Here is a 27,051-nt window from a genome sequence, read left to right on the forward strand (position 1 = left end):
ACTTCTGGTCTATATATAATAAAGGTATAATCTTTGTTTTGTAATATGTCATTTCATATAACTTCGATTTATAATATGTATTTTATAAACTCTTTTCATATAACTTCAATTTATTATATACAAGTACTCAAGCTCTTCAAATATGTTTATGGTACTAGGCTTGCTTAATACTTTATTGCGTATTTACAGACTTAGCCTTATAAATCAGTTAGTTACCTGTGCCAGAAGCAATGCGGCTGTGTATAGATTAAACAAAACTTTTTATTAATTTTTTTTTTATCTTAACTACGGACCTTGTACTGTACTTGTTGTCTGAATCAAATAAACAAATAAAAACAAAAAAATAATGTTTTTTATAAATTAATTTCATAAAGCTTCATTTTATAATTGGTATTTTATAAATTCATTTCTTATATTTTGTAATATATATTTTATTATAGCTTCATTTTATAAAATATGTTTTATAATAGCATTTTAGATCATTTCTTGATTAATTTCAACGCATTTTCTAACATGCACAACTTTTCTGATTTAAATCCAGTCGTAACGTAGCTGTTAAATTCATCAGCAGTCAAATCATTAAAATCAGTGGCTTGGATTTGTTGTCGGGCATTGGATTCTCTTTTCTTTCTAGGTGGGCCATTGAGCTTTGGAACAAAGTTTGGAGTTGTTCGATGTTTTAAGGAAGCAAGAAGACGTGACTTAGGATTATTGGGAGTCTGTTGGATTGTCTGATGAGTTTCAGATGCAATTTCCACAACATCATCACTGTCATCATTACTGGATGGAGTGAAAAAATGTTTAAGCTAGAGTCTCTCGCTTCTTTAATAATTTCTTTATTTGATGAGAGTACACTTTCGGCTCTTTAAGAACTCCTGGATTGTTGAGAAATTTGAGCAGACAAACAGTTAAGATTGGACGTCTTTTAAAAATCTCTATTTCAATTTCTTTAATCAAACGAGCACAAATAAAACTTTTCTTCGTTTGCAATTCCTCTAACAAAAATTCTAATGCGCCTTCTGCATTGTTAAAGTCAGCATCATTGCCACTCATGGCATCCATAGCCATTTTACATGGTTGAAAAGTCGCTAAATTTCTAATTTAGCGATTTTTCAACCATGTAAAATGGCTATGGATGGCTATAAATAACTAATACAGGAATGCTTCGGCTTTATTTTCGTCTTCATCTTCTTCTTCGTTTGATTCTAAACTAAGCACGCTTGGTGCGTTGCAAAAACTCTGAGATGTACATGCTAACATGTCACTCTCTGTATCTGGTTCTTCTTCGCTTTGGTCTGATAATAAATTCTTATTTGCTCGATTGATATCTGTAATTATCTTTTTACGTTTTAGAACTCGTGTCACACAAAGATGGATTCCATGATCACAGCAAATGTGATGAAGTCGTTGTGAGAGACGGCCAGATTTAGTGCAAATACTTGCCCCATCCATAGTTTAACCAATGCAATCTCGGTCAGGATCAATGCCGAAGGACATTATTTGATAACTTTGCAACCTCAAAAGGGTTTTAGCATCACGTTCTTTTCCCATTTTGATCATACCAAGATTTTGATTGTAATTGTTGGGTCCAAAAACATGGATGTTCATAACTTTAATTTGTTTAAATGTTGCATCATCACTCACATAGGAAAACTTTCATCCGTTGGATTTTATCAGCGTTATTTCCTTCATCACTTTGTCCCTCACATACGCTGATGAGCTATAAATTATCTGACGAACTCTCTCGACGTTTTTGGGAGCATCAACCTTTGTGTAATTTTCAATCAGCTTTTGCAACAATGGATTTGCAATATGATTGAAACTAAGTCCAATATTAGATGCTAGCTTAGCAGCAACTTTGTCAGTCAATGTTAGCTTTCACATTAAAAAATCAATCATCAATCAAAAATGAGTCAATCATTTTTGAGCGAGATTGATGATGCGTTGATTTTTCGGATTTGTCAGCAGAAGGAACAAGGCAAAATGGAACTTCCGTAAACGAGCGTGAATTTGCTTTGTATTGTAGTCTGTTCGTTTGATGAATTTTTCCTTCGCACCGTCAGGACACAATGTGCATTCAACGTGAAACTTGTCATTTTTCGAAACTAGGCAGTAGTTATGGCATTTCAAATAAGTTCCTCTCGCAATTTTTTCCATTTCAATATTTAAATCTGTTCAAGTTTTAAAATTATTAAAGTTGCAGTTGCTATACCGAATGTCATAAATTAAAATAATTTTTTTATGAATAAATTTAATAAATACTTACTTTTTAGTTTAATACAGTCTTTTTATTTAATATATTTTTACATCTTTTTATGCGACAAATCTCATTACATAATCGTTTAACAGAATCATAAATGAGAAAACATTACACTCCAATTGCAATTTATACGATTTTTAAAAACATTAAAACTGAGATTACTGAAAAGTTTTTAAAATCTTCCAAATTAGCGCTTTTTATTATTCACCTGTTTCTTTCGGAGAAATACGTGAGAAAAATTATACTGAGGACTCTTGTTTACTCAAAAACGTTTTGACTCTTCTCTTATTAAAAAACAAAAGTTTAGATTTTGAAGGTTTTCAATAATTTTCAGTAATCTCGGTTTTTATATTTTCACATTTATTTTCTCAGTAATCCGAAACCGAGATTCCGAAATAGAAAAATGACCGAGATTTCCGAGACCGAGATGTCCAAGACGAGCGAGATCTTAAAGTATATATTAAATATATATAAATTTTGTACAAGGGAGTTTTGTCACGTGGCATTTTATCGCGAAAAAAGCATATATAGATGTTATTTTTTCGAAAGTTATTTAACTTTAAATATATTAGTCTTGTTTAAATACCAATAAGTTAAGATAATTCTTTCATCCCTACATAAAAATAGATTCTGCAACTATGTATTTATTATCTGAAAAAGTTTTGGTGTTTTTTTTTTGTAGTTTAATAGGGTGGGTTTTTTATTTTCTAAGTGGAGATTTTTTAAATTTTTAGATATTTTATTTACGTCTTTACGTCTTTACATCCTTTAGTCTTTAGATATTTTAAAGTGCAATCAAAACTTGATAAGGTGAATTTGCCGTTTTCTTTAACAAGTAAATATCTAAAGATTTTTTCATACATTTTCACACATAAATTTTATTCTTTATATACCTAAGATTATATTACAAAATTTTTCTTACAGCATTCTGAAGTGGATTTATTTTTTATGTTGCTGATGTTGTTGTTGCTAACCAATTAGTGATTTAAGTACAACAGTTTATCACTAAGTCCTATTTGTAACCTATAATTTACTTTTTTTTACAATTTACCTAAACTGTTTTGCTGCAAGAAAGCCTTAGCCAAAAAGATAAATAGATTAGTTGACACCATCAGGAAATTAAAGAAGCAACGAAAAATTATTGGCAAAAGTAATTAGGTGTAGCCTTTTTTCCACCTGTGGCAAATTTCCTCATAATACAGTGAATGCATCTGAAATTCTTAAAGAAACAATACTAATAAGCAAAAACAAAATACTTTGAAAAGTAAATAAAATTTTAAAAAGGAAAATGTAATCTATGATGGATTTAAAAATGGAATCTATATTGGATTTAAAAATGGATTGTTTTAAACATCTAATTGATTTTAAAGATATGCAATATTGAAGGTATGCAATATAGAAGAGCCATTAGAGGCAAAAGTGCTTCTTTCTCAACTAAATTTTTATCACATAATCTTAGGTGTCGAATGTTTCAAATTTTTTTTTGTAAAGCAAAGGTAGGAGGAAGCAAAAAAGTAAACTTGTCTTTGGAAGAATTATATCAAAATCTTCTTATTGTCATTCAAGTAAATTTAACATCAAACAAACAATCTTTAATTATTGTAAGTAATAGTTTAAAGCCTTATATAATAGGTGATGCAGCTGTTGAAAGCAAAAAAAATAGAATTAATGGAAAAAATTCAGGATGCAAGACTAAACAAGTTAATAGAGCAACAAAAAAAAACATTCCTTATCAAAATCTATTAACAATCCATCTGATTATGAACCTTTTTCTATACAACATTGAGTTAGAGAGGAAGATTCTCTTGAAGTATCTTGGGAACATAGGCAAGTGGTACAAATTGATCAATTAAACGTTAAACGAACAACATACCTTGTTAACTATGATAACGAACCTGATGAAGTATGGTCATTTTTTCATTAATTGATTTTGAAAAAGATGATCTTATTCTTTTTAGCTAGGGTTGTGAGGTAATTTTATTTAATAAAAATTTAGAATAATGTTGTTGTATGTATTTATCTTATTTCTTTTATTATCATGTTCCAATTATTTGTTTTTACTGCATTTAAGTAAAGTGGTTTTTATCTTTATAAATGGCATGAATCATATCTGATATGTTTGTATGTACCAATTTTGTTTAATTTAAAGATATTTTTATAATATATATCAATATTTTTATCTATATGCTTAACTGCACACTATTATAAATTTTAAAATTAAAACAACAAAAAAAAAAAGCTTTATACAAAATTAATATACATCAAATGCCTCTTAAATAAAGTAAAAATACAGAAACGGAGAGCTAACTATAGACTAAGTTACTATTACTTTTACATGAACTGCCTATCAAACAAAGGAGCGAAACCAGAAATGGAGGCTAACCTTAGGCAACATGACATCTCACTAATGGAGTGCAAAGTCCTATGGCTTACCTTCTCCTTGGTGCACTTTGTTAAGTAAGTTAGACAGTTAGACAATTTTGTCTAATTTATGAACGGAATAGCCGAGACAGTTTTGTATAAAATTGTTTGATGACAATATATGTATATATATATATATATATATATATATATATATATATATATATATATATATATATATATATATATATATATATATATATATATATATATATATATATATATATATATATATCTATATATATATATATATATATATATATATATATATATATATATATACATATATATATATATATATATATATATATATATATATATATATATATATATATATATATATATATATATATATATTATATATATATATATATATATATATATATATATATATATATATATCTGTGTGTGTGAGTGTACTGTTAGAAAAGGGCGGTCAAATTTTTAAAAATTATAATAAAAACTTAGAGAAACATTCAAAGCTGCCCGCCATCCTCTAATTTTTTTAACAGTAGGTTACTCTTATTTTAAGGAAGTTTAACCGCTTAGAATCTAAACAACAGACTCTCAGTGGTTAAGTTTCTTTTTGAATCTATCATTATACCGAAATTATTAACAAATCGTTGACTAACATTTTTTTTATTTGTGTAAAGATAAATTTTAAATTTATCCTTATTTTGTACGTATTTCAACGTTTTCGGCCTGTTTAATTTGGGTACACGTTTTTCACTTGATATTTTATTAAAGAAAGTTCAAATAAAAGTTAATTTAAATTAATATTTCTTCTCAAAGTTTTGTTACGCTTAACGTTATACGGTATAAATCAACGTTATACGCTTAACGTATACGCTTAACGTATACGCTTAACGTATACGCTTAACGTATACGCTTAACGTTATAACGGTATAAATTATAACATTTAAAATGGTTTAAATTAAAACATTTAAAAACTTAAGTTATGTTAAAAAAGTTTAAAACATATTCTACTGTTAAAAAAATGTATATTTATAAATTGGTAATAATTTGGATTTATTATTATTTATTTGTATTTGAAAAATGTAGAAAATACAAAATGATGAGACAGGTAATTACTAAACTACTCTTATGTAACACCAAAAAAAAAAGAAAAAAAGAAAGTAGACTGCGTGACAATTTAAATCATACTTTTTTAAATTTGATTCGAATGTTGACAGTGAGGCCGAGTTCCACTATCAGGAAGTGAGTTCCATACTTTAATGATTCTTTTGCTGTAAAAAAATCTTCTAGTATTTTAATGTATTTACTACGTGGAATTAACTTTTGTGAATGACTTCTAGTAAAATATTTCGAATTGGAAAAAGTAAAAAAATCTGAAAATGATAAATTAACGATATTATGGACAATTTTATAAGTCATATAAAGATCAAATATAACTTTGCGATACTCAAGAGATTCTGGTTGGAAAACAATAAGTCTTGATGAGTAATCAGTGTATGTAATATGACACCCTTTGCAGACAATTCTGGTAAGATATTTTTGAACTTTTTCTACGCAAACTATATCTTTTAAAAGATGAGGGCTCCAAACTGGGGTGCAAGATTCTAATACAGGCCGCACATAAACTTTGTAAGCTTTTAACAAAAGTTGAGTATTGTTAGAGATGAAGAATTTTAAAAGTAAGTGAGTGCAAGAGTATGCTATGCTTGAAATACGAGATCAGTGATTATAGAACTTTGTATCAAAGGACATGGTGATTCCAATATCCTGAATTAAATAAACAGTTTCAATATTGATAACGGAGTTAAATGAATAAGGATGAATAGGTATATTATATCTTTCGTAGCATAAATGAAAACATTTTTTGGTCGCTATTTTTAGTTGCCAATCATTGGACTATGCCAAGATTTTTTTTAAAGTGTTTACAAGATCAATGTTGTTGCAATCATTTCTCGATTGATACAACTTAATATCATCTGCAAACAGCTTAATGCCACCATCTCGTTAATAAATATTAAGAACAATATAGGTCCTAGGTTCCTTGTGGTACTTTACGATTTAATTTCTAATAAAATTTTATAATTTTATTGTTTATTGTATAGTTACATTCAAATTATTTAAGTGGTAACAGCACTAATTAAAGTAATCTCTATATATAATGCATAATTCCTTATTGCATTATATATAGAGATAACTCATGGGCGATGTGATATTCTGGATAACAAATGCTAAATAAATAGTTTGCAATATACATAGATGTATATTGCATAGTTAAGAAAGCAAGAAAAAAAATTTATAAAAAAGTTTTTTTTTGGTGCCAAAAATTTAAAGATGAACTTAAAGAAAAAGTCTATGAATTGAAAATATTAATATACGTATACCTTTTTGGAAAAGAAATATATCAAGGAATTTAATGCGTTTAAAACGAAAAACATTTAGATTTGTTAAAAAAGTTGCTCAAACTCCCTATTTGTACTACTATAAATGTTAAAAATTTAAAATATCACTGCTATTTTATCTTTATATAAAATATTAAGGTGTAGTCTAAATAAATTTTTTAAACTCTTATTTTATAAAAGATTGAGAAATATGAATTTCAAAAATATTTAAGCTAAAGCTGAGGGGTTACTTCTGCTTAAATTTCATAACAACACAATCAGTATAAAAAAAAATTTTATTTTACATTCTATTTAAAAAAATTTTTTTCTTTACAAGAATACAGCTGTTAAAAAAGTAATAATTTTGATTTACAAAAACATTATAAAACATAAAAATCTTTAAAATGAGAGAAATAAATTAGTTAAAGTTGCCTAGCAAACAGTGTCAAGTCTAAAATAAAAAACTCACTATACAGAAAATATAATACTTTCAGTATTATAGTATAAACATATCGTCAAGTATCAACATATCGTAAAATAACTTTGACTAAGGTAATTTAAGACTCGTTATCAATTTTTACATTTTAACCGTTACACTAAATTAACTTAACAAACTAAGAAATAACAATTTTTGAAAACAAACTCTTTAAAAAACTTTTTAAAAAATACAAAATTTTGAAAATTGTAGTCTTCATCAAAAATTCAAAAAATTTAATTATTTTTGTCTTAAACACCTTAAACTTTGCTTACACACCAAAAAAACACAGACCTAATGCTTAATCTCTTTCTCTGAGTATATTTTATAATTAAATAAAAATATACTCAGTAACTTTGAAATAATTACGAATATTTTAAAGTTACGAAAAATGCCAATAACATCTCACCTCATTTTATGAGCTACTGAGTTAAGATTGTTTAGTTATCTAGTGGGTTGAGATTGTTTCTGCGTTTAAAACATAACAAGAAAAAATATTTTGTTCAGTTACAAATATGAACAAAATAAAATTACAACCATACAAAATCAAAATACAGCCTTTTATAAAAAAAAGTCTAACATGGTCTTTGCGAGGCAAACTACCAATGGATTATAAATACTTAAAACGAATAATTTAAATTTTAAATTAAAATGAAAAAAGCTAACACGTCTCAATCTATTCTTCTGATAATATTGTATACGATTGGCTATTCTTCTACTAATATTGTATGCGATTGGCTATTCTTCTACTAATATTGTATGCGATTGGCTATTCTTCTACTAATATTGAATGCGATTAGCTATTCTTCTACTAATATTGTATGCGATTGACTGTAATTTTTACGCCAAATACGCTTTCTGCAATAAATAATGAACGCAACTAAAACCAATAAAGAAATGATAACGACTAAAACAAAAATTGCTACTTTCATTGGGCTATTGTTTTTTGATTCTGAAGTTTCACACGGACCTGAAATAAATTTAAATTGTATTGTTTGAAATGTTATTAAAATTTAATTCTGTAGAAATATAATAAAATAACGTACATATGTTTTTTTTACTGACATGAAACTCTGTAAGAAGCAAAGGAACACCATCACGAGAATTGGGAAAGTGACCTAAAATCTGAAATAAAAAAAAAAAAAAAATGAAAAAATTAATTAAACATAAACACTTTACTCTCAAATACCAACAAAACTAAATATTCGTTTGAGACTGTCCATATTTCGCATATGAAATAAGTCTGCAAAAAGTAAAGAGAATAGAAAAGAAGTAGAGAGGATTGTTTTGCATATTAATTATCAAATCTTTAATATTGAATAACTTTGAAAAGACCAAATAAACTGTCAAAAATACGTGAGAGTGAAAAAGAAGACAATATATATATATATATATATATATATATATATATATATATATATATATATATATATATATATATATAAATATATCAGGGGCTATTCTAGACCGTTTTTGACAGCGTCGACCGTATTTGGGCGCCGCCCAAATTAAATTTGAGGATTAAATTTGACCTTTTTTTTAAATGTTTTTTACTGGCGGATATTGTTTTTTCGCAAAAAAACCCGCCTATTTTACGCTAAATTTCTCCATACCGGCGATTACCGCCGCCCAAACTTTTTTCCTAGAATAGCCTCTCTCTCTATATACAGTATCGGACAAAACGAGTGCAACCAAATAATGCTAATTTAGTTTCTTTATATAAAAGTGCTGCATTTTTTCAATTTGAGAAATAACTATGTAACTGTTTAGAGACAAAGTTCTTCAAGTTTTGTTCATCACAAAGTTCATTATTTGCACACGAAAATTAATAAATTAATCAAAAGTATTAAAAAAAGTTGATTTCCTTCTGGACAAAACAAGTGCAACTCGACAAAATGTTGACCAAGCTGTATTTCGCTATCAATATTTCGTGGCGAATCCTTTGTTGTCGATCACAGCCTTGCATCTTTGAGGCATAGATTCAATCAGGTGATCAATGAAACTTTGTGGAATCGCTGCCCAGGCCTTTTGGATTTGTTCAAACAGTTGATCCTTATTACGAACACCTTCACGATTAATTCTGCGGTTGACGATCTCCCACAGGTTCTTGATAGGGTTGAGATCCGGAGATTGAGGTGGCCAATCCATCACCGATAGGTGGTTGTCTTGAAACCACTGCTTGACTACTTTAGCAGTGTGTTTCGGATCGTTGTCTTGCTGAAAAACCCATTTTATTGGCATATTCCATTCAGCATGAGGTAACATAACATCTTTCAGGATATTTTTATACATGAAACGGTCCATTATTCCATCGTTTCGATGCATTGGACCTAGACCGTTAGCAGAAAAATACCCCTAGATCATTACATTGCCTCCACCATGCTTGACGGTCTTATGGTAGTAACGTAAATCAAGGCGTTTTCCGGCCAGTCGACATACACGGCAAATGCCATCGCTCCCAATGATGTTGAACTTTGATTCATCACTGAACAGGACAGTTCACTATTTCTGCACATTCCAGTCAATATGAGATGTAGGAAACAGGAGTCTTTTCTTCTGGTTTTTTAGTGAAATCAGCGGTTTCTTTGCAGAGCATCAAGAAAACAATCTGGCTTCAACAGCACGTCGTCTGATTGTTCGGTCCGATACAGGCAGCTCTAATTGCTTTTGTATCTCGACTGATGATATCCAGGGATCCTTCTGGACGGATCTGACAATCATAGAATCCTCTCTAGAAGTTGTGGAACGCGGTCTTCCACCTTTGTGATCTGCTGCCAACTTCCCCGTAGAACGATGTTTGGAACATAGTCTTGATACGGTCCATTTTTTCACGCGATATTTATCACAAATACTTTTTTGTGATATTCCACTTACGTAATCGCCAATAATTTTCTTTCTTAGTTCCAATCCACGACTGTCGGGAGCCATTTTTGCACTTGAAGTCATAAAAATAATTAAAAATAAATAATCACGCTTCTCAAGGCTTACTGTGTTACATTTACCTTGTGATGATACAATGCTCTGTGAAACACAACGTCTTGGTGGACTGTATTGATGTAATGAAACACTTGTTGTATTTCACTTCTTGTATTGATGTTCTTCGATAAAACACTTTGATAAAACTCACTTCGATAAACTGTCTTGATAATACTGACTGATTGACTTCCATATACTGACTGAATTACATGTTGATTTACATATCTCTTATATAGATAAATGAATCTGTGTGAACCTGTTCTGGAAGTTTCTAGATGCTTCTTTTTGATGCTTCTGGAAGCTTCTGGATGCGTCTGAATGTTTCTGAATATTTCTGGATGCTACTGGATGCTTCCAGATGCTTCTTCTGGAAACTTCTGAAAGCTTCTGCATGCTTCTGGAAACTTCTGGATACTTCCTTTATTTATTAAAAAACGTTGACACGGACCAGACTTAAGAAAATGAAACAAACTAAAAAAGTTGCACTTGTTTTGTCGGCTGCAAAATGGCACTTGTCAACAAAATTCTGCCTGTGTGCTGCCACCTGCCAGCTGATTGCTCATGTTATGGCATGCTATGACTCCAGACTCCTGAACTGTTTGCTGTGGTAGTATAGTTTGTTTCGTTTTTAAGACATGTAAAATTAGGAACACTTTTTAGCATTGTTCGATGTTGGTTGCAAATGTTTTGTCCATTACTGTATATATATAAAATGAAAAAGATGCTTTTCTTTTTTTTTAATTTCCGACATATTTGCCTACTACATGAACAAAGCTTATTTCTTTAAACAAATATATCCACAACCATTCAACAACAAAAATAAATTTAAACAAGTCTAAAACCATTAAAATATATATATATATATATAACTTTTAAAATATTTACTTACCAAAACAAAAATTGCATTTGTATTTTCTAAAATATTTAAACTAATATTGCCTCCACCGAAATATAAATATCCATCGTTTGATGATGGATTCTTGTTTGTTAGAGGACCAATATGGAAAGGGTATGAATAGATTCTGTCATTTGTATTAAGATAGTTTGGTTTTAACGTTTGATGAAATGGAAATATTTTATTACCATGCACTTCAGAATTTACAACATGCATATCTAGAAATACTTGTGGAATATCAGCACATATTTCAATGGTAAGATTCATAAACGCTAAGACACTTTGGTTTTTTCCCAAAATCCATTTATTTTGGCAAACATGTTTTGCATTGGTTTCATGAATACATTTTGTTAAAGGACAATTTAAAGAAAGTTCTGTATTAAAAAACCCTTCAATTAAAGTTACTAACATGCCATTATTTTCACAAGCAAAATTTAAACTAGTTCTATAAATATCCATATGCAGACGATTCATTTGAAAATAAAGACCACATCCATCATGATATGTGCTCAAAAAAGCATCAGATTTATCTTGAGTAAACAATTGTTTAAGGGGTTCTTTATTTTGATTATAAAATGCTAAAACAACAGTTGAAAATGGTATAGTGCAGGAATCAAACATAAGAAAATAGAGTCCATTCCTTGGTGTATGTTTAGAAACCATTTCATTTTTTATTAAACATACATATGCATAAGCTCCAATTTTGTATGATTCATTACAAATGTGTGGCGAAAATGCTAATAAAAGATAATAAATATATTTTGAAATTTTAAAAGCAACTTAAATAAATAAAAGTAAATATATTTAAATACTTACTTTTTATTTTTAAAACATTTTTCAAACATAGATATCTTAATACAGAATAAACGATCAGTTAACATATTACATAATAAACAATCAAAATATATTACAGAATAAACAATCACTTAATATATTACAGAATAAACAATCACTTAATATATTAAAGAATAACCCATCAGTTAATATAGGTAAAAAAAGCTTTCAAATACCTTTACAACATATTTGTATAAATGCAGAACTAAAAGCTTAAAAGGTGAAAATTGAGTTAAAGATTGAGATTTTTGCCAAAATCATTTATGCTTGATACAGGCATTTTGAGCAATAAAAAAGCTTTTTTATTATGCTTTAAAAATAATAGTGCACAAATTCAGAGCTTCAGCAGATACATCAACTAAGGTTAGGGTTTAAGTAAGCAGCAACCTAGTAACCAGTAACTAGGTGCGTGGAATGTGCATTTTAAAAAGTTTAAGAATATTATTCAAAATAAATTAAAAATCAAAATTTTATTAAAAAAAATTTACCATGAGGATGAAGATCAAAAATGCACATAGAAAAGAAAAAAGGAAAGTCAACTTCAACAATTCTCTTTAATGACGCAGTCTGATTTGTTTTTGCAACAGAATAAAGCTATAAATAAAAAAAAGTAAATGTCAATAAATAGTATATAATAAATATGAATGTATAATAAGTACATAAAATATATATGATAGGAAACCAAATATATATATTATAAGTAAACCAAATATCATATAATCTATGATATTTGGTTTACTTATATTTATATATTTGATTTATTTATATCAGAAATTTGAAAAACCTGTTTGCTTGTGCAAGCAATCTTTTAATATTTGTTTAAATTGTTGAATGTCTAACAAGATACTATTATCTTATATGTTATATATTACAGATTATTGAATATTTTGATATGAAGATTATTGAATATTTTGATATTATTGAATGATTATTGATTATTTGAAGATTATTGATTGATTATTTGAAGATTATTGAATATTTTGATATGAAGATTATTGAATATTTTGATATTGAATATTTTGATATGATTGAATATTTTGATATGAATTTTGATATGAATATGAAGACGCTAACTTTAGCTATAATTTCCAGACCAGTGAAATCTTAAGTTCTTGAACCCTATAAGTTTTTACTTTGCATGGTGCTGGAATTATTTTACCAATGACATAAAAAATATATAAAATTTATCAAGAAAATAGAAAAAAAGAGCTGCATCTTTTAACACCATTACAACTTTGAGCATCTTCTAACACCATTACAACTTCAAGCATCTTCTAACATCATTATTTACTTCTTAACATATTATTTTGAGAACTTCTACTTAAAAAGTAGAGAAAGTTAGAATTTAGAGCAAAAATAGCAAGGTTTTTAAGAAACTAATGGGTTTAAACACTTTGCAAACATTTAGCTCTTTTGATCTATAATAATGAGCAGATTTTTATACTTTTTCAAAAATTCTTAACTTTTTTCAAAAATTCTACTTTAACAAGTATTTTCTAAAGGCAAAACAAATTGCAGAATTCATTTCCGAAATTGCAGCTAATATGACGATTTCGCTTAGAAAAGCGAATTTTTTTTAAAAATAGCACCCAAAAATTTAGTTTTTTGTAGGCTACAATCATGCCTTCCAATATATCTTTTCATATGATTTAGGCTGCTGAATTCAAATCTGTTGTCATTTCCTGCATACTATTTATTTTTGTTGACTTTTTTTTGTTATAAACAATTTGGTGCCATTTTGTTATAAACAATTTGGTGCCATATTTAATTGACAGTTTGCAAATCTTGCAAATCAATTAAATCAACTATAAAATCTATTAAAGTTATTTAAATATCATGAAACTTTAAAAAACTATAAAATATCATGAAACTATAAAAAACTATAAAATATCATGAAACTATAAAAAACTATAAAATATCATGAAACTATAAAAAACTATAAAATATCATGAAACTATAAAAAACTATAAAATATCATGAAACTATAAAATATCATGAAACTATAAAAATCTATAAAAGTTATTTAAACATCATGAAAACAAACCGCTTTAATTACCATTATCATCATTCACATGAAGAAACATCTTTCATCACTAAACTGTGTATTGATACTTTTCGAGAGTTCATTTTCTAATTTTATTAGTTCTTAAATGGTAAAAAATTGTATTTTTTAATTTTTGAGAATCAAGGTAACACACAGCTGCTGTTTTACTTCGGACACTATTGTTGGACGCAGATATAAAATTTCATTAACCAGCTTTTTCTTGTTGAGTGAGTCCAAAATATTGACAGTTTTTAAAATTATAGCGCTGTTGTTATTTCAAGAAGCGCCTAAATTTTTCCACGTTTCTTTATTTTCTTTTTTTGGTGTTTAATCACAACCAATAAAGCCTTTGCTTCACTATAGCTCAGAAACCAGCTTCTAGCTACTTAACTTGTCCTACTTCAAAGTAAGTCCTTGCCTATTTCTAACATTCTTTTTTCTCACTTATAGGTGCGCAATTGTCATTGTTCTGACTTTCACAATCCGAGTCTTCTGTACCTCATTACAGTCTGGATCAATATTAGGAAAGAAAAAATCCATAGCTCCTATCTTGTGAATCAGTCTTTCTAAAATTTCAGTCGAGAAACAGAAAAAAGCCTTCCACTGCCACAGTTCAAGTTAGCATTGTTTCTAGCTTCTTTTAGTTGTGATATTTTATCTTTTTGAAAAATTTCTGCCCATTATTTTAGCTTGAATGATGTTTAGTTGTTCTCTATTTTTCTGTTATTTTCTTGTGTCAATGCTATTAAAAAACAATCACTTTGCCTATTTTGACACCTTTGAATACATTAGTTGTTTTGATTATAAACTGATTTTATAACTAATATCAAAATAATAACAAGCATGACAAGTTTGTTTACAATCATTTGAAAAAAGTCTTGGATCGATTGCACCTTGGTTACATAATCCTTTGCTTTTTTTCAGGGACTCGGTCAAAGAGATTAGAAACAAAACCTTTGTATTCGCAATGGTAATTTTTTTAAAGATTTATCCAAACCTTGTATTCTGTGCATAAGGATACCAAACAACCAGCATGACGAGCAATTACTAATACTCATCTTGGGCAGATGTTAACTGCATCTAACTACTGTCTTGTAAGAGGCCTCCTAGACAAAGATTTTACGGGTAAGCAGAACAATACCGCTAACCAGCCTAAAAACCTTCTTCATCTATTAGGATGGCATAAATGTAAACCTGTGTTACATTGTTTCCTGCCTAGGATGATGAATGCTTGATCAACTTAACTCTTCTTATAGGTTTTTGCTTGTGCCTCCTTGATAGTGGCTATTCTGCCACTACATACATACATACATACATATATATATATATATAAATATATATATATATATATATATATATATATATATATATATATATATATATATATATATTATATATATATATATATATATATATATATATATATATATATGTATGTATATATAACCCCTAACTGGTTGTCAGAAAGTTTTTCCGTATTTTTTTGACAAAAAGTAAAAATTAAAATGCAAGACCGGAATTTTTTTTTTATTACTTGATAGACTGCCTGCCGCAACCAAACCCTCAGTCAATGTAGCAGCACTTTGTTGCGAGTCAGGCTATAAGATAGTCAATGTAGCAACAATCTGTGCATGAATTACCATAAAAAAAAAAAATTAAAAACATTTTATTAAAAAAAATGAAAACATTGTTTATATTATTAAAAACATTCAGAATGTTTTTAAAAACATTCTGGTCAATTAAATTTGCGTTTTTGCGGTTTTTTTAAAAAAAAGATTAATTTGTTATAAAATAATAGTTTTTACTTTCTGATAACACGTAAACGTTGGACGAAAGTTAAAAGTAATTAAAAGTGACGTATTTGTTGGCATAAGAATCATTTTTTTTCTTCCGTACTCCCAAATGCAACAATATATATATATATATATATATATATATATATATATATATATATATATATATATATATATATATATATATATATATATATATATATAGTGGCAACTCTTGCTGTTATCTCCTAATGAGGGTACAGCTCTGAAACTCAGTTTAATGGTTCTGAGGCTGGCTGGTAGTAAAGTTTCCCAAACTCTGCGGTAGCTCTCAGAGAGGCTGATTACATTAACAGCTGCAAAATATCAGAGTATTAGCAGTGCCATGTTGCACATGGATGGTGTCCCTGTTAATGCTTTTGGTGTGCATTGTCAAGGCCAAATAAGGAGCCCTATGTTGCAACTTAGGGTTAATTAACAGGAATAAGAAAATTGCATAACTCATTGGTTAGGAGGCCATGCTCTATCTATGAAGGAGTGAAGTTTTCTTTAAACATAAACCATGCCTAAAGTAACCAAAAATATTAAACATGAAAAACCATCCCCATCACCTAACTGTTTTAATATATCTTTAACTAATATTTGTGGTCTTTGAAGCAACCTTCTATCAGTTGAATTTTACTTCTTGCAAAATTCACCAGACTTACTTGCTATTAGTGAGACTAATTTAAATTCAGCTATTCCTTCTTATGATCTCAGTGTTGATGGATACTATCTTCTGATTCACAAAGACTCCAATAGTCAAATGTTTGGCTTGGGGTATACATATGCATCAACTCACCTATTTGTCGTGAAATCAGGTTTGAATCCTTTGACCATTCTTTGTCATACCTCGATTAAACTCTTCTACGGCTTGTGGTCCAAATAACATTCCTATCATAGACTTACACAATTGTTCCCAGAACTCTCTTCAATTCGCCTTGTTTTCCTGTCTGCTGGAAAATGGCATCTGTTGTTCTAATTTTCAAAAACTCAGGTGAACATTCTGACTCCTCCAATTATCGTCCAATCAGTCTTCTTTCTGTTATTAGCAAGGTCTTTGAGTCTTTGATCAACAAATTTCTCACATCCCATCTTAAGTCAAATAACTTACTGTCAGATAATCAATATGGTTTTCCATCCTCTTGCTCTTTGGCTGACTTGCTAACTGTGACTGAAAGATTTTATTGTGCATTAGATGGAGGTGGAGAGGCTAGGGCTATTGCTCTTGACATATCTAAGGCTTTCCACAAAGGTTGACATGCTAGTCTTCTTCATAAGCCTGTTTCATATGGTGTATCTGGGAAAGTTTTTGAGATTATCAAATCCTTTCTTTCTAACCGCTTTATTATAGTCATCCTTAAAGGCCAACACTCTTCTTTTTTTCCAGTAACTTCTGTGGTACCTCAAGGTTCTATCCTTGGTCCTGCTTTGTTTCTTATCTACATTAATGATCTTCCCAACAACCTTACATCTAAAGTAGCTCTTTTTACTGATGATTCAACTTTATACTCCTGTCTTGAAAAAAAGTCTTCTCTTTTTGATTACTTAGAACAGGCAGCCGATCTTGAATCTGATCTCACTTCTGTAACAGATTGGGGCTTTTATTAGCATCTGCTAAGGTGCTTCTCTTTATTGTGCTAACCATTTCTTTCCATTCTCTACCTATACAAATCTCTTATTCGTTCCTGTATGGAATACTGTTGTCTTAATTGGGTTGGCTCTTCTAATGATGCTCTTTCTCTTCTAGACAATGTCCAAAAACACATTGTAAATGTAGTTGGACCTGCTCTATCTGCTAAGCTTGAGCCTTTTTCCCATTGTCATAAAGTTGCATTTCTTTCTCTTTTCTATCTATCTAAATACTATCATGATTGTTGCTCAAAGGAGCTATTATCTCTAGTTCCATCAACTAAAACTCATTCTTGCTTGACTTGCCATTCTGCAAAGTCTCATTCTTTTACTGTATCTGTTGCTGCACGCTCTAAAAACTTTTATTTGTCTAGTTTTTTTCACTGCACTTCAACCCTTTGGAACTCTCTCCCATCTTCACGTTTTCCTGATTCATACAACCTTCAACTTTTTAAATCTTCTGTCAACCGTTTCCTTGCTCTATAACTCTATACTTTTTTTTCTAGTAACTCCTAACTTAATAGTGGTTGCTTGCAGCCTTGTTGAGTATGAATTAGAATTGAAAAAAAAAAATTATTATTAGGAATAGTAATTTGGCTACAGTGATTTAGAAAAGTGTGTATTGAAGCTGACAGACAAGTTGAAATGTATTCTGTCCAGCTGATATTTTTTCTACTCTGTCACAAAACAACTTATCAATAGCATAATCAATGCCCAGTATTACATGTTTGCATCATTTTGACTTTCCGCATCTAATTATAAGTTTGTCCAAGCATTTGAATGACTTGTTCTCACCAGAATCTTAAAGTCTTCTGGCTGTTAGGGTTATTCCTCAAACTTAAAAAGAGTTTTTATGGCATGACTGGTAATGCAGCAATGAAGCCTTTTCCTGGTTTTTTGAGTCATTTTGAAAAGCGCCATCCCTATTTAGGGCATCTATATACCGTAGACTACTGCATGCTTTTTTGAGTTTGTTATTTATCTCTGAGTTTCTTAACTATATTATACTGACACTGCGGATAGATGTTCTTTGATATATAGTCATCTGATAATTCCTGCTCCATTTTTTTGCTTGCATCATTATATAAGGAAACCTTCCAAACAAGTCTCACTGAACACAGGAGTATCATCCATTTAATTAAATGAGCTCAACTTTGCAAACTGGATTTACTGATGAATGTTGTTTCTTCTCAGTAAACTAACCCTGCGATTTCACAAGTTAAGGTATTGCTTCTCAATTTCACTGAACTATTAGTATTCTTTAACAAGTTAGATCTACATCTAAGTGCACCAACATCTAGAATGAACAATCAGCACTAAAGCAATTGTGTTTTATAACCAAATTGAACAATTTTTCATTTATCACCATTTGAACACTTGAAACAGTCACATAAGTGAGTTATTTAGAGGCACCATAACAGGTTAGGTACATACCCACAACGATGCACATTCATTTTACGAAAAATTTACATGTTTCAAACATTTATGAACCATTTCTGAAAATAAAACGTATACATTATATCTGAAATGATACATATAATTGGAAAAAAAAATTTCACCAATTTTTAGCATCCATTTTGGACAAAACAAAATTTCTAACCAAAATCTTGAAGGCAGGCAAAAAACTCAGCAGCACATTTTGCCTATACAGCTCATTATATTAAAACTTTTAGATATGCCCTACCATTATAAATGTCCAGGGTGTCTGAAAATACTTTAAGATAGATTTTCATGATTTTTCCCTGACATTACGTATTGGCCCGTCTTTGGGTCATCCCGGCCCCCCAGCGAAATAACGGTTGTGGCATCTCCAGCCTAGAAAGAAACATCCTTAGAACAACATCGACATAAGGGAATGTAGATACAAGTTTTAATGGTTGCTGGTCCCTCTTTACCAATATCATTTGAAGTAGAAATAAAGTTCTTGAAATGTAGACTTTCATTAGGAAAATAAGTTTTGAATTGTTTGTGCAGATTTTAAAAAGCTCTAGGGTGTGCGATGCAATTGCAACAGAATTCATATATGGAAGATGGACAAGAAATCCAAAACAAGAGATAATAGAACATAAGCTTTCTTTTGCTTTTTAAGCTCAACTAAAAGTCTATTTGTGATGATACTAACCTTAGCAATCATTTTTCCTCTATCAGTAAAGTCTTATACCTCAATAAACATCAATCCGTCATGTTGGTGTTTGAGCACTCATTATTTATTTCTGGTCAGCAGAGTACTTGCCAATGCCCGCTAATGTCATAGCTTCTTTTTTAAACTTGTCAAAACTTGACCTTTTGAACAAAAACAAACAGAGAATTATTAATTACAGTTCATTCACCACTCTTAAGTCAATTTCAGAAATTTAAAGCATTTTGTTCAATTTATTGCGTCTTTTCATAATTGTGCTCCAAATGACTTTCATGGCGGCTGTCTCCAGCTCATCCTGAGAAGTATAATAGCTTCTATTAGCTGTTGCGTTTTGTCATTTTTTAGTTCTTTTAAAACTATTATAAGTTTAAACACATACTTTAAGTATACAAATATAAAAGTACTATTGACAACAAAGAACATAAAAAAACTGGCTCTGATAATAATACCTTGTAACTAATAAAACCAGTTTAAAGAACAGAACATGCATCTGCACATGCAGACCATATAGCCTGTGAGAGACTTTTTGGAACCTTTACACGTTTTTCCAGTTTTGATATCAAGATTTCCGAGCAATGCGTTGAAACAGTAAAATAGTTATCTAGCTCTTGAAGATAGCCAAATAAAGCAGCTGCCACACCAGACTCGACTGCTGCAACACCAACCAGATTCAAAGAATAACTGGCAAACTAAACATATTCAGTTAGTAGATGAGCACATATTGGAAGCAATATCATACAACTGCCTACGGCAATCTCTAATGTTGATGCAGTGCATCTTTAATGTCTTTTTGATAAGATTTAGCATATCAGCTACTCCTTGACTTCTCATAACTAACATAAATAGCTCTTTTGAGGCGCATCGAAAAGTTCCAGCATTGTCACAGGTTTCTTCTTTTAAAATTTTTTCTCTTTAATTGCAAAAATATAAACAACAATACAACCCACATTTAAAGTATCAAGAGAAGTTAAATTAACTATTTGCTAAAAAAAACTTTATAATATGTGTATGATATACAACTTACTTAAGTTACCTAAGTTTGATGAAGAATCATTTTCTCTGATTTCTCCCAGATTTTTCCAAAATTTAACCCAATTTCCCTGATTACTCCCTAATTTTTTTCTGGTTATCTGAATTTTCCCTGTTTCCCCTGATCTGACAGACACCATGTTTATATCAATTTTAATTTACAAAATCATAAATAAAATTCACCTTGGAAGGAAAACCTTATATGTTGCAAATGGATTATTTTTCAGGAGAGCATTTAATCTGAATATCATGGTTTCCCTAATGGAAACCATGTTATTTAATATTTTTAAATGTAAAATTGTAGATTCCCATTTTGTGCACTAAATAAGTTTAACTAATATAAGAATTCATATTTAAATATTGATTAAAAAGTGGGCCAAACAGTGGACATTACTCAAAAATCAATGTTACCGAAATAAATTTAAATTAGTTGTTATTGAAAGCAAAATAAATTTCCAGTTCATTAAAAAGATTAATTCAAAAGCATGATTTGTTTAATACTAGTTTGAATAATGTTTGAATTTGTTGCAAAAGATTTGTAATAAGTATAAATGATACATAAAAGTCATTTTTGGCATTATATAAGAAAAAATGTCACTCTGCAAGCAGTGCTAATGTGATAATTGTATGTAGAAACAATCTTAGACTGCAGTTTACGGAAATATTAATGTTAACTTCATAGATTATTGCAGAAAATTTTTTTTACATGTTATATCTAATAAAACAACTAAAAATTAGCAAATTTTCATCAGAAAAAATAATTTATCTCAAAAATTGCAAAGTTGGCACTAGTAAACCCATATATTTTTAAACTCCTATAACAAAAATTTATGCAAAGTAAGATGCTTTTTAACTAAATTGTGCCAACATAGTACTTTTAAACACAAAAATGTAAAAGAATGACTCTACCCCTATAGTTTAAATTTTTGTAAAATATATTAAAAAATATTAATGCAAATAGTTGTACATTATTTTGTACATATTTTTATAGGTGGGGAGACGCTTTCAGTAAAAGTGTGTCTAGAAATTAGTAAAAGAATTAAGACCAATTTTTGACCAACACCTCCACCCCCTGCCCTCTTTTCTATTGAACTTTTTTTTTGGACCAAATTTAATCTAGTTAGTACAACCATTAATAAAAAAAAAATACTGCAGCATTAAAATCAGTTTTAAAATGAACAAATAGCAAGAATTAAAATCAAAACTGAGGGCTTTGTGGTGTATCACGTAAACTTGTTTATATCTTGAATTATATCATTTTAAGTTTAAATCATTTTGTTTAAAAAGTTATTAGATAATGAATCAACAAAAATATTTATATCTTTAGTTTAATAACAAAGAAGCTCACTGAATTTGATTTATTTGAAATTTTTATTGCTGAGGAAAATAAATAACCAAAAACTATTTCTGCAAATATAACAGCTTATATACTGGTAATTGCTAATGCACTTGGCTCCGATGAATTGATATTTTCACAAAAAACAATAGTTCAGAATAGCTGGCAAAGATCTGCATCTGAAGAAACAAATTTAAAAAAATGGGCTATGCTGGCATACAATTCAAGGCTGGTAGGGAAACCTTGCTTGAAGAGTATGTTAAAGAATAACTCTTTCAATAAGTTTCCAATAGAAACAATTTAAACAGTTTGTGCTCTTAGTAGGCATTAATGTACAAACTAAAAAAAAACTTTTTCAACTGCTGGTTTTAATATATTGCCTAGTTGGAAATATCTCAGAAGAAAACAATCTGAAGTAACACCAATTATTATGAATTATCTTGAACTTTATTCTTGTGTCTACTTCAGTCTATTAAATTGACGATATAAAGGATATTGAAGAACATTTTTTAAGATACAAACATTTAAAGTATACTAATGAAAATAAAGTTTGATGGTAGTGGAAGCCATGCAATATTTAATTAAAAAGATAATGTTGACACTAGCAAAATCATACTGACAATGTTTTGTCCATTTTACTTGAAACAAAAGCAGATTTGTTAATATGGTTGCAAAAGTCACAAAATGCCTCACTGAGTCACAAAGCTCTGAGTCTTCAAATGGGAAAAGAATCAAGAGAAACTCTTCAACCATTGTCTGTCTTTAATTCTGACATAGAAGAGTAAAAAAAATAAAGATTTCCTTAAGTATAAAGAGGGAAAACAATATTATGTAAAAGTAATAGTGCAGTCATATATGACTGGTATAAAAATATGATGGGTATAAAAGCAGCAAATCTTTTTTCAGGAGTTAGAGGTGCATATTGTGATCGTGTGCACATGCTCAAAAGATCAGGGCTTGAATATTGAAAGAATTGAAAATGATTTTGTAATCAATCGAGACACTATAACTATGAATGAAACATTTAACCAACTTGAACCAGAAGATATTTCTTTACTTGAAAAAAAAACCCAATTATGTCAAAGGGGCCGGACAAACCTTCAAACCAATTCCAATCTGTAAAGTAAAGCCAATAAAAGTAAATTGGTATCTTGTAATAGTGTTCATTTTATTCTATATTATTAATATGTGAACATACTTGATATTAAAAATTATTACATTTAAAAATTACTGATATTTTAATAGGTTCTTCATGCTTTACTAGTTACATTTGACCATTTCATGAACACATGAAAGCTGGTGTTTTTGATTGGTCTGAGATTCCTTTCAGTGTTTCAAATAAATTTCTGAAGCAAGCAGGGACTTCACAGGGCTTGTGATGAAGAAAATCGTCAAGCGTGTTATATCGCACTTGTAAAATTAGAATATGTTTTCATCGAGCGTGATTATGTGCGGTCGAGATAACATCGGCGAGCGCAATCATGAAAATTGATGAAGGCGATGCTCATAAAAAGCTTTTTATTTTTTATGTCTTTTTTTATTTGTTACATAATTCTTTTGTCAAAAAATGTTTGAATTAGTATCACACTCATGAAACTACTTCAACAAAGTCAATTTTTATACTTCCAAACTTCTTGTATATTGTCAGATTGCGATTTTATTTTTAAGTATTTATGTTGTAAATAATATCAAACAAAAACGCAACTTCTTATTGATTTAGTATTAAAGTATAATTTAGTGACTTAGTTTTGCTTCGTTGTTTTGATATATGTATTTTAAAATGTTACGCTGTAAACTTAATTTACGGTTAATGGTTTTTATATATCTTGATATTTTTTATTCAAATTAATTATTTAATTTTTTTCTAAAATTTCTTTTTTAAATTGCGTTTTTTTATCTTAAAAAAATAACACAAGAATAATTTGAAATAATAATAAATAAGAATAATAACTTTTCATTTAATAAATATTGACATCATTACTTTGTTTTCTTTTCGAATGTCCTTGATTGCGAACATTCTAAACAACAGAATCGTTTTAAATTTGAGTTAAAATAAATAATAGTTAATAAAAAACCTATACTATGAACAAAAACTAATTTTAAAAATTACTCTATTAATAATATTTATTTTTATTATAAACGATGTGTGGAATATTACAAACAATAAATCAAATAATTCTTACTTGATATTTTCACAAGATTAAAAATACTCTGCAGTTTCAATTTATAAGCTGAACGAGCGTTGTTTATCGCGTCTAGAACGTTTGAAAATACCGTTTACAGGCGCGTTTTACGAGCGGAGCGCAATAGCGCTCGCTTCATCACAAGCCCTGACTTTTTTACAAACAGAGATATCAAAAAAACAGGTATAAAATGGGACTACCCAGATACAATTAAAAAAAGAAGAATAACAATAACAGGTTATGGAAAGAACTATTACACAAAAAATCAGACAGGGATTTAATTATTTCACAATTGCCTCTTTAATATCATGCAAGATTTCAAAAGTTCGAATTTGTGCTCTCAGTAATTCTTTGAGTATTTTCCTCAAAAAAAAAAAATTTATGTGGATCAATATAACAACTATTGTAAAGATTTTTATTTATTCCTATTTGGGGAGTTTCCACCTGTTGCAAAAATAAATCTACCTGGACCATGGATCAGTATATTGCAATCACATGACAAAAGATTGGTCATTCTTGGGAGCTAATTTTGAATAATGAGGAAAGTGGTTTGGGAAACCTTTATGATTTAGGGTTAAAGGCAATAACTAAATATTAAGATCAATCTTATATACTAGACTCTCAAGAAAAAACTCCTAAATTGTCAATTTAACAGACACCATTAATTGAATGTGGATATCATCTAATCAAATTTTTTTTTGACAAGAGACTAGTCAAAATCATTCTGCAAATTTTGGTATGAATGAGGACATTCTGATAAATATTCTCATAAACAAAATGTCTCAACATAAACAAAATGTAATAACATTATATCTGAAGATGACACATTTAAAAATGTTAACATATGAATAAATTATGTATTTTAGTACTTCTTTTGGTAATTTTTATTGTTTGCGCCATTGATGTACCTATGTTATCTTTGTATTACAAAATATACATACATATTTATAAACATTTATGCGTATTTTTGTTATAATCTATAAGAAAGCAAATTTTATAAAATTTTTTGTTCTTTTAAATTATGACCTAAGTATCCTGCAGCAAAATTATTTTTTTTAAAATTTACACATAAAAATCTTTCCAAAAAGTCTTTAATCAACCCCATAGCACTTTCCGCTCAAAAGTTATGAACCGATGTCTATGAAAACAATTGTTTGGCCCACTGTGTTGAGAAAATAAAAATATTAAAAGTAACGATCTTCTTATTTCATTTTTTTTTTAATGTTTTTTTCTTATGTATTTAATAGCTACTATCACTTGTAAAAGGATTTATTGAAAAAACTTTAAAAAAGAAATTTAAGATATTCAATAAAAAAGAAAAAAAGAAAAAAAGAAAAAAAAGGACTCAAACACCGCAAGTTTAAAACTATTACACATTGTTAAAATTTATGAAATATTCTTACTATTGCCTTTAAATACAGTTTGTGATGATAATTTATGCTATCTGATTTAATAACCCAGTCCCATTTTACTGCAACAGATATATTACCTACAGAAACAAAATATAGAAGAAATTTAACCAAAATAATAATTTTTTAAATGTGAGAATGAAAAACTATAACCAATAGGAATATCCACTCAAATAAAAATGTATACCTAAATCATAATATTCTTTATGTTTAACTACATTCTTGTGTAAGAACATTTGGTTTTCTTGATTGTATATTGAAATTGAAAGAGGTTGAAAGTTTTCATAAGATAAACAAGGAGTAGCAGACAAAACAAATACTGCACTACCTTGTTGGCACATTTCATTAAAAGTTGTAATTTTTTTACATACATCTTTAGCCAATACGACTGATACAAAATAAACTGCAAAAAAAAAAATTATTAATAAAAATTCTCGCTAAAATAAAGTAGATTGCATTCAGCAATGTGTTTGATGTGTCATGTTACCAAATGCAAAGTTTCAATGGTCAAAGCTAGTAACACTAAATAACAAAACTCTTTAGAAAAATTATTTGTTGTTGTTTTTTCCAATTATTTGTTGTTGCTATTAGGGACTTGTTAACTGTTTTATAGCTTTGAGGTTTCCCTAGTCATTATAAAAATTTGTTTAAAAAGTTATTTTTGATTATCATAGTAGAAAAGAAAAACTTTTAGAATGGTAGATGACCTACACACACACACACACACACACACACACACACACACACACACACACACACACACACACACACACACACACACACACACACACACACACACACACACACACACACACACTCACACACTCACACACACAGATATACAGGGTGGCCAGCCTAAAGCTAATTTAAAATAATTTAGGGTTTTTTAAGGATAATTTGGGGTTTTTCAAGGATATGATGAAAGTTTTCTTCAAAATATGTTTTATATGTAAATATATGTTGTAATATAGTTGAATATAGTATGGTACAAATTAAAAAATATTTTATATTTTATATAGACATACTAGGTTATCAAACACTTCTATTTAATCTCTTTCTTAGATTGTTCAAGTTTTTTTAGTGAAATATCAAGCTCTTTAATTGCCAGTTCTTTTTTTAAAACTGTGTTTCTAAAGGAATTTGCTTTTGTAAGGATAGTGAAGTTTTGCCTTTCTTCTGCTTTAATGCTTAACTTGTCAGTATCAGTTTTAAGAACTTTGAAAAAACTTTTATGTTTCTTTATAATTACAAA

The 27,051-nt window shown here is 28.9% G+C and overlaps 1 protein-coding gene across 1 annotated transcript in view; it reads right to left on the bottom strand.

Annotated features, from left to right (window-relative positions):
• Positions 1-7,316: 7,316 nt before the first annotated feature.
• Positions 7,317-27,051, bottom strand: part of LOC105845517 (uncharacterized) — a 28,951-nt gene continuing 9,216 nt past the window's right edge. The window contains exons 2-7 of the mRNA XM_065787888.1: positions 25,987-26,202; positions 25,794-25,879; positions 12,704-12,809; positions 11,376-12,118; positions 8,557-8,635; positions 7,317-8,480 (exon numbers count right to left, since the gene is read on the bottom strand). Coding sequence (XP_065643960.1) covers positions 8,311-8,480; positions 8,557-8,635; positions 11,376-12,118; positions 12,704-12,809; positions 25,794-25,879; positions 25,987-26,202 — 1,400 coding nt within the window. The 3' untranslated portion in view covers positions 7,317-8,310. The remainder of the gene's footprint in view (positions 8,481-8,556; positions 8,636-11,375; positions 12,119-12,703; positions 12,810-25,793; positions 25,880-25,986; positions 26,203-27,051) is intronic.

This window comes from Hydra vulgaris, chromosome 01, assembly GCF_038396675.1.
Source record: "Hydra vulgaris chromosome 01, alternate assembly HydraT2T_AEP".
Taxonomy (NCBI): Eukaryota; Metazoa; Cnidaria; class Hydrozoa; order Anthoathecata; family Hydridae; genus Hydra; species Hydra vulgaris.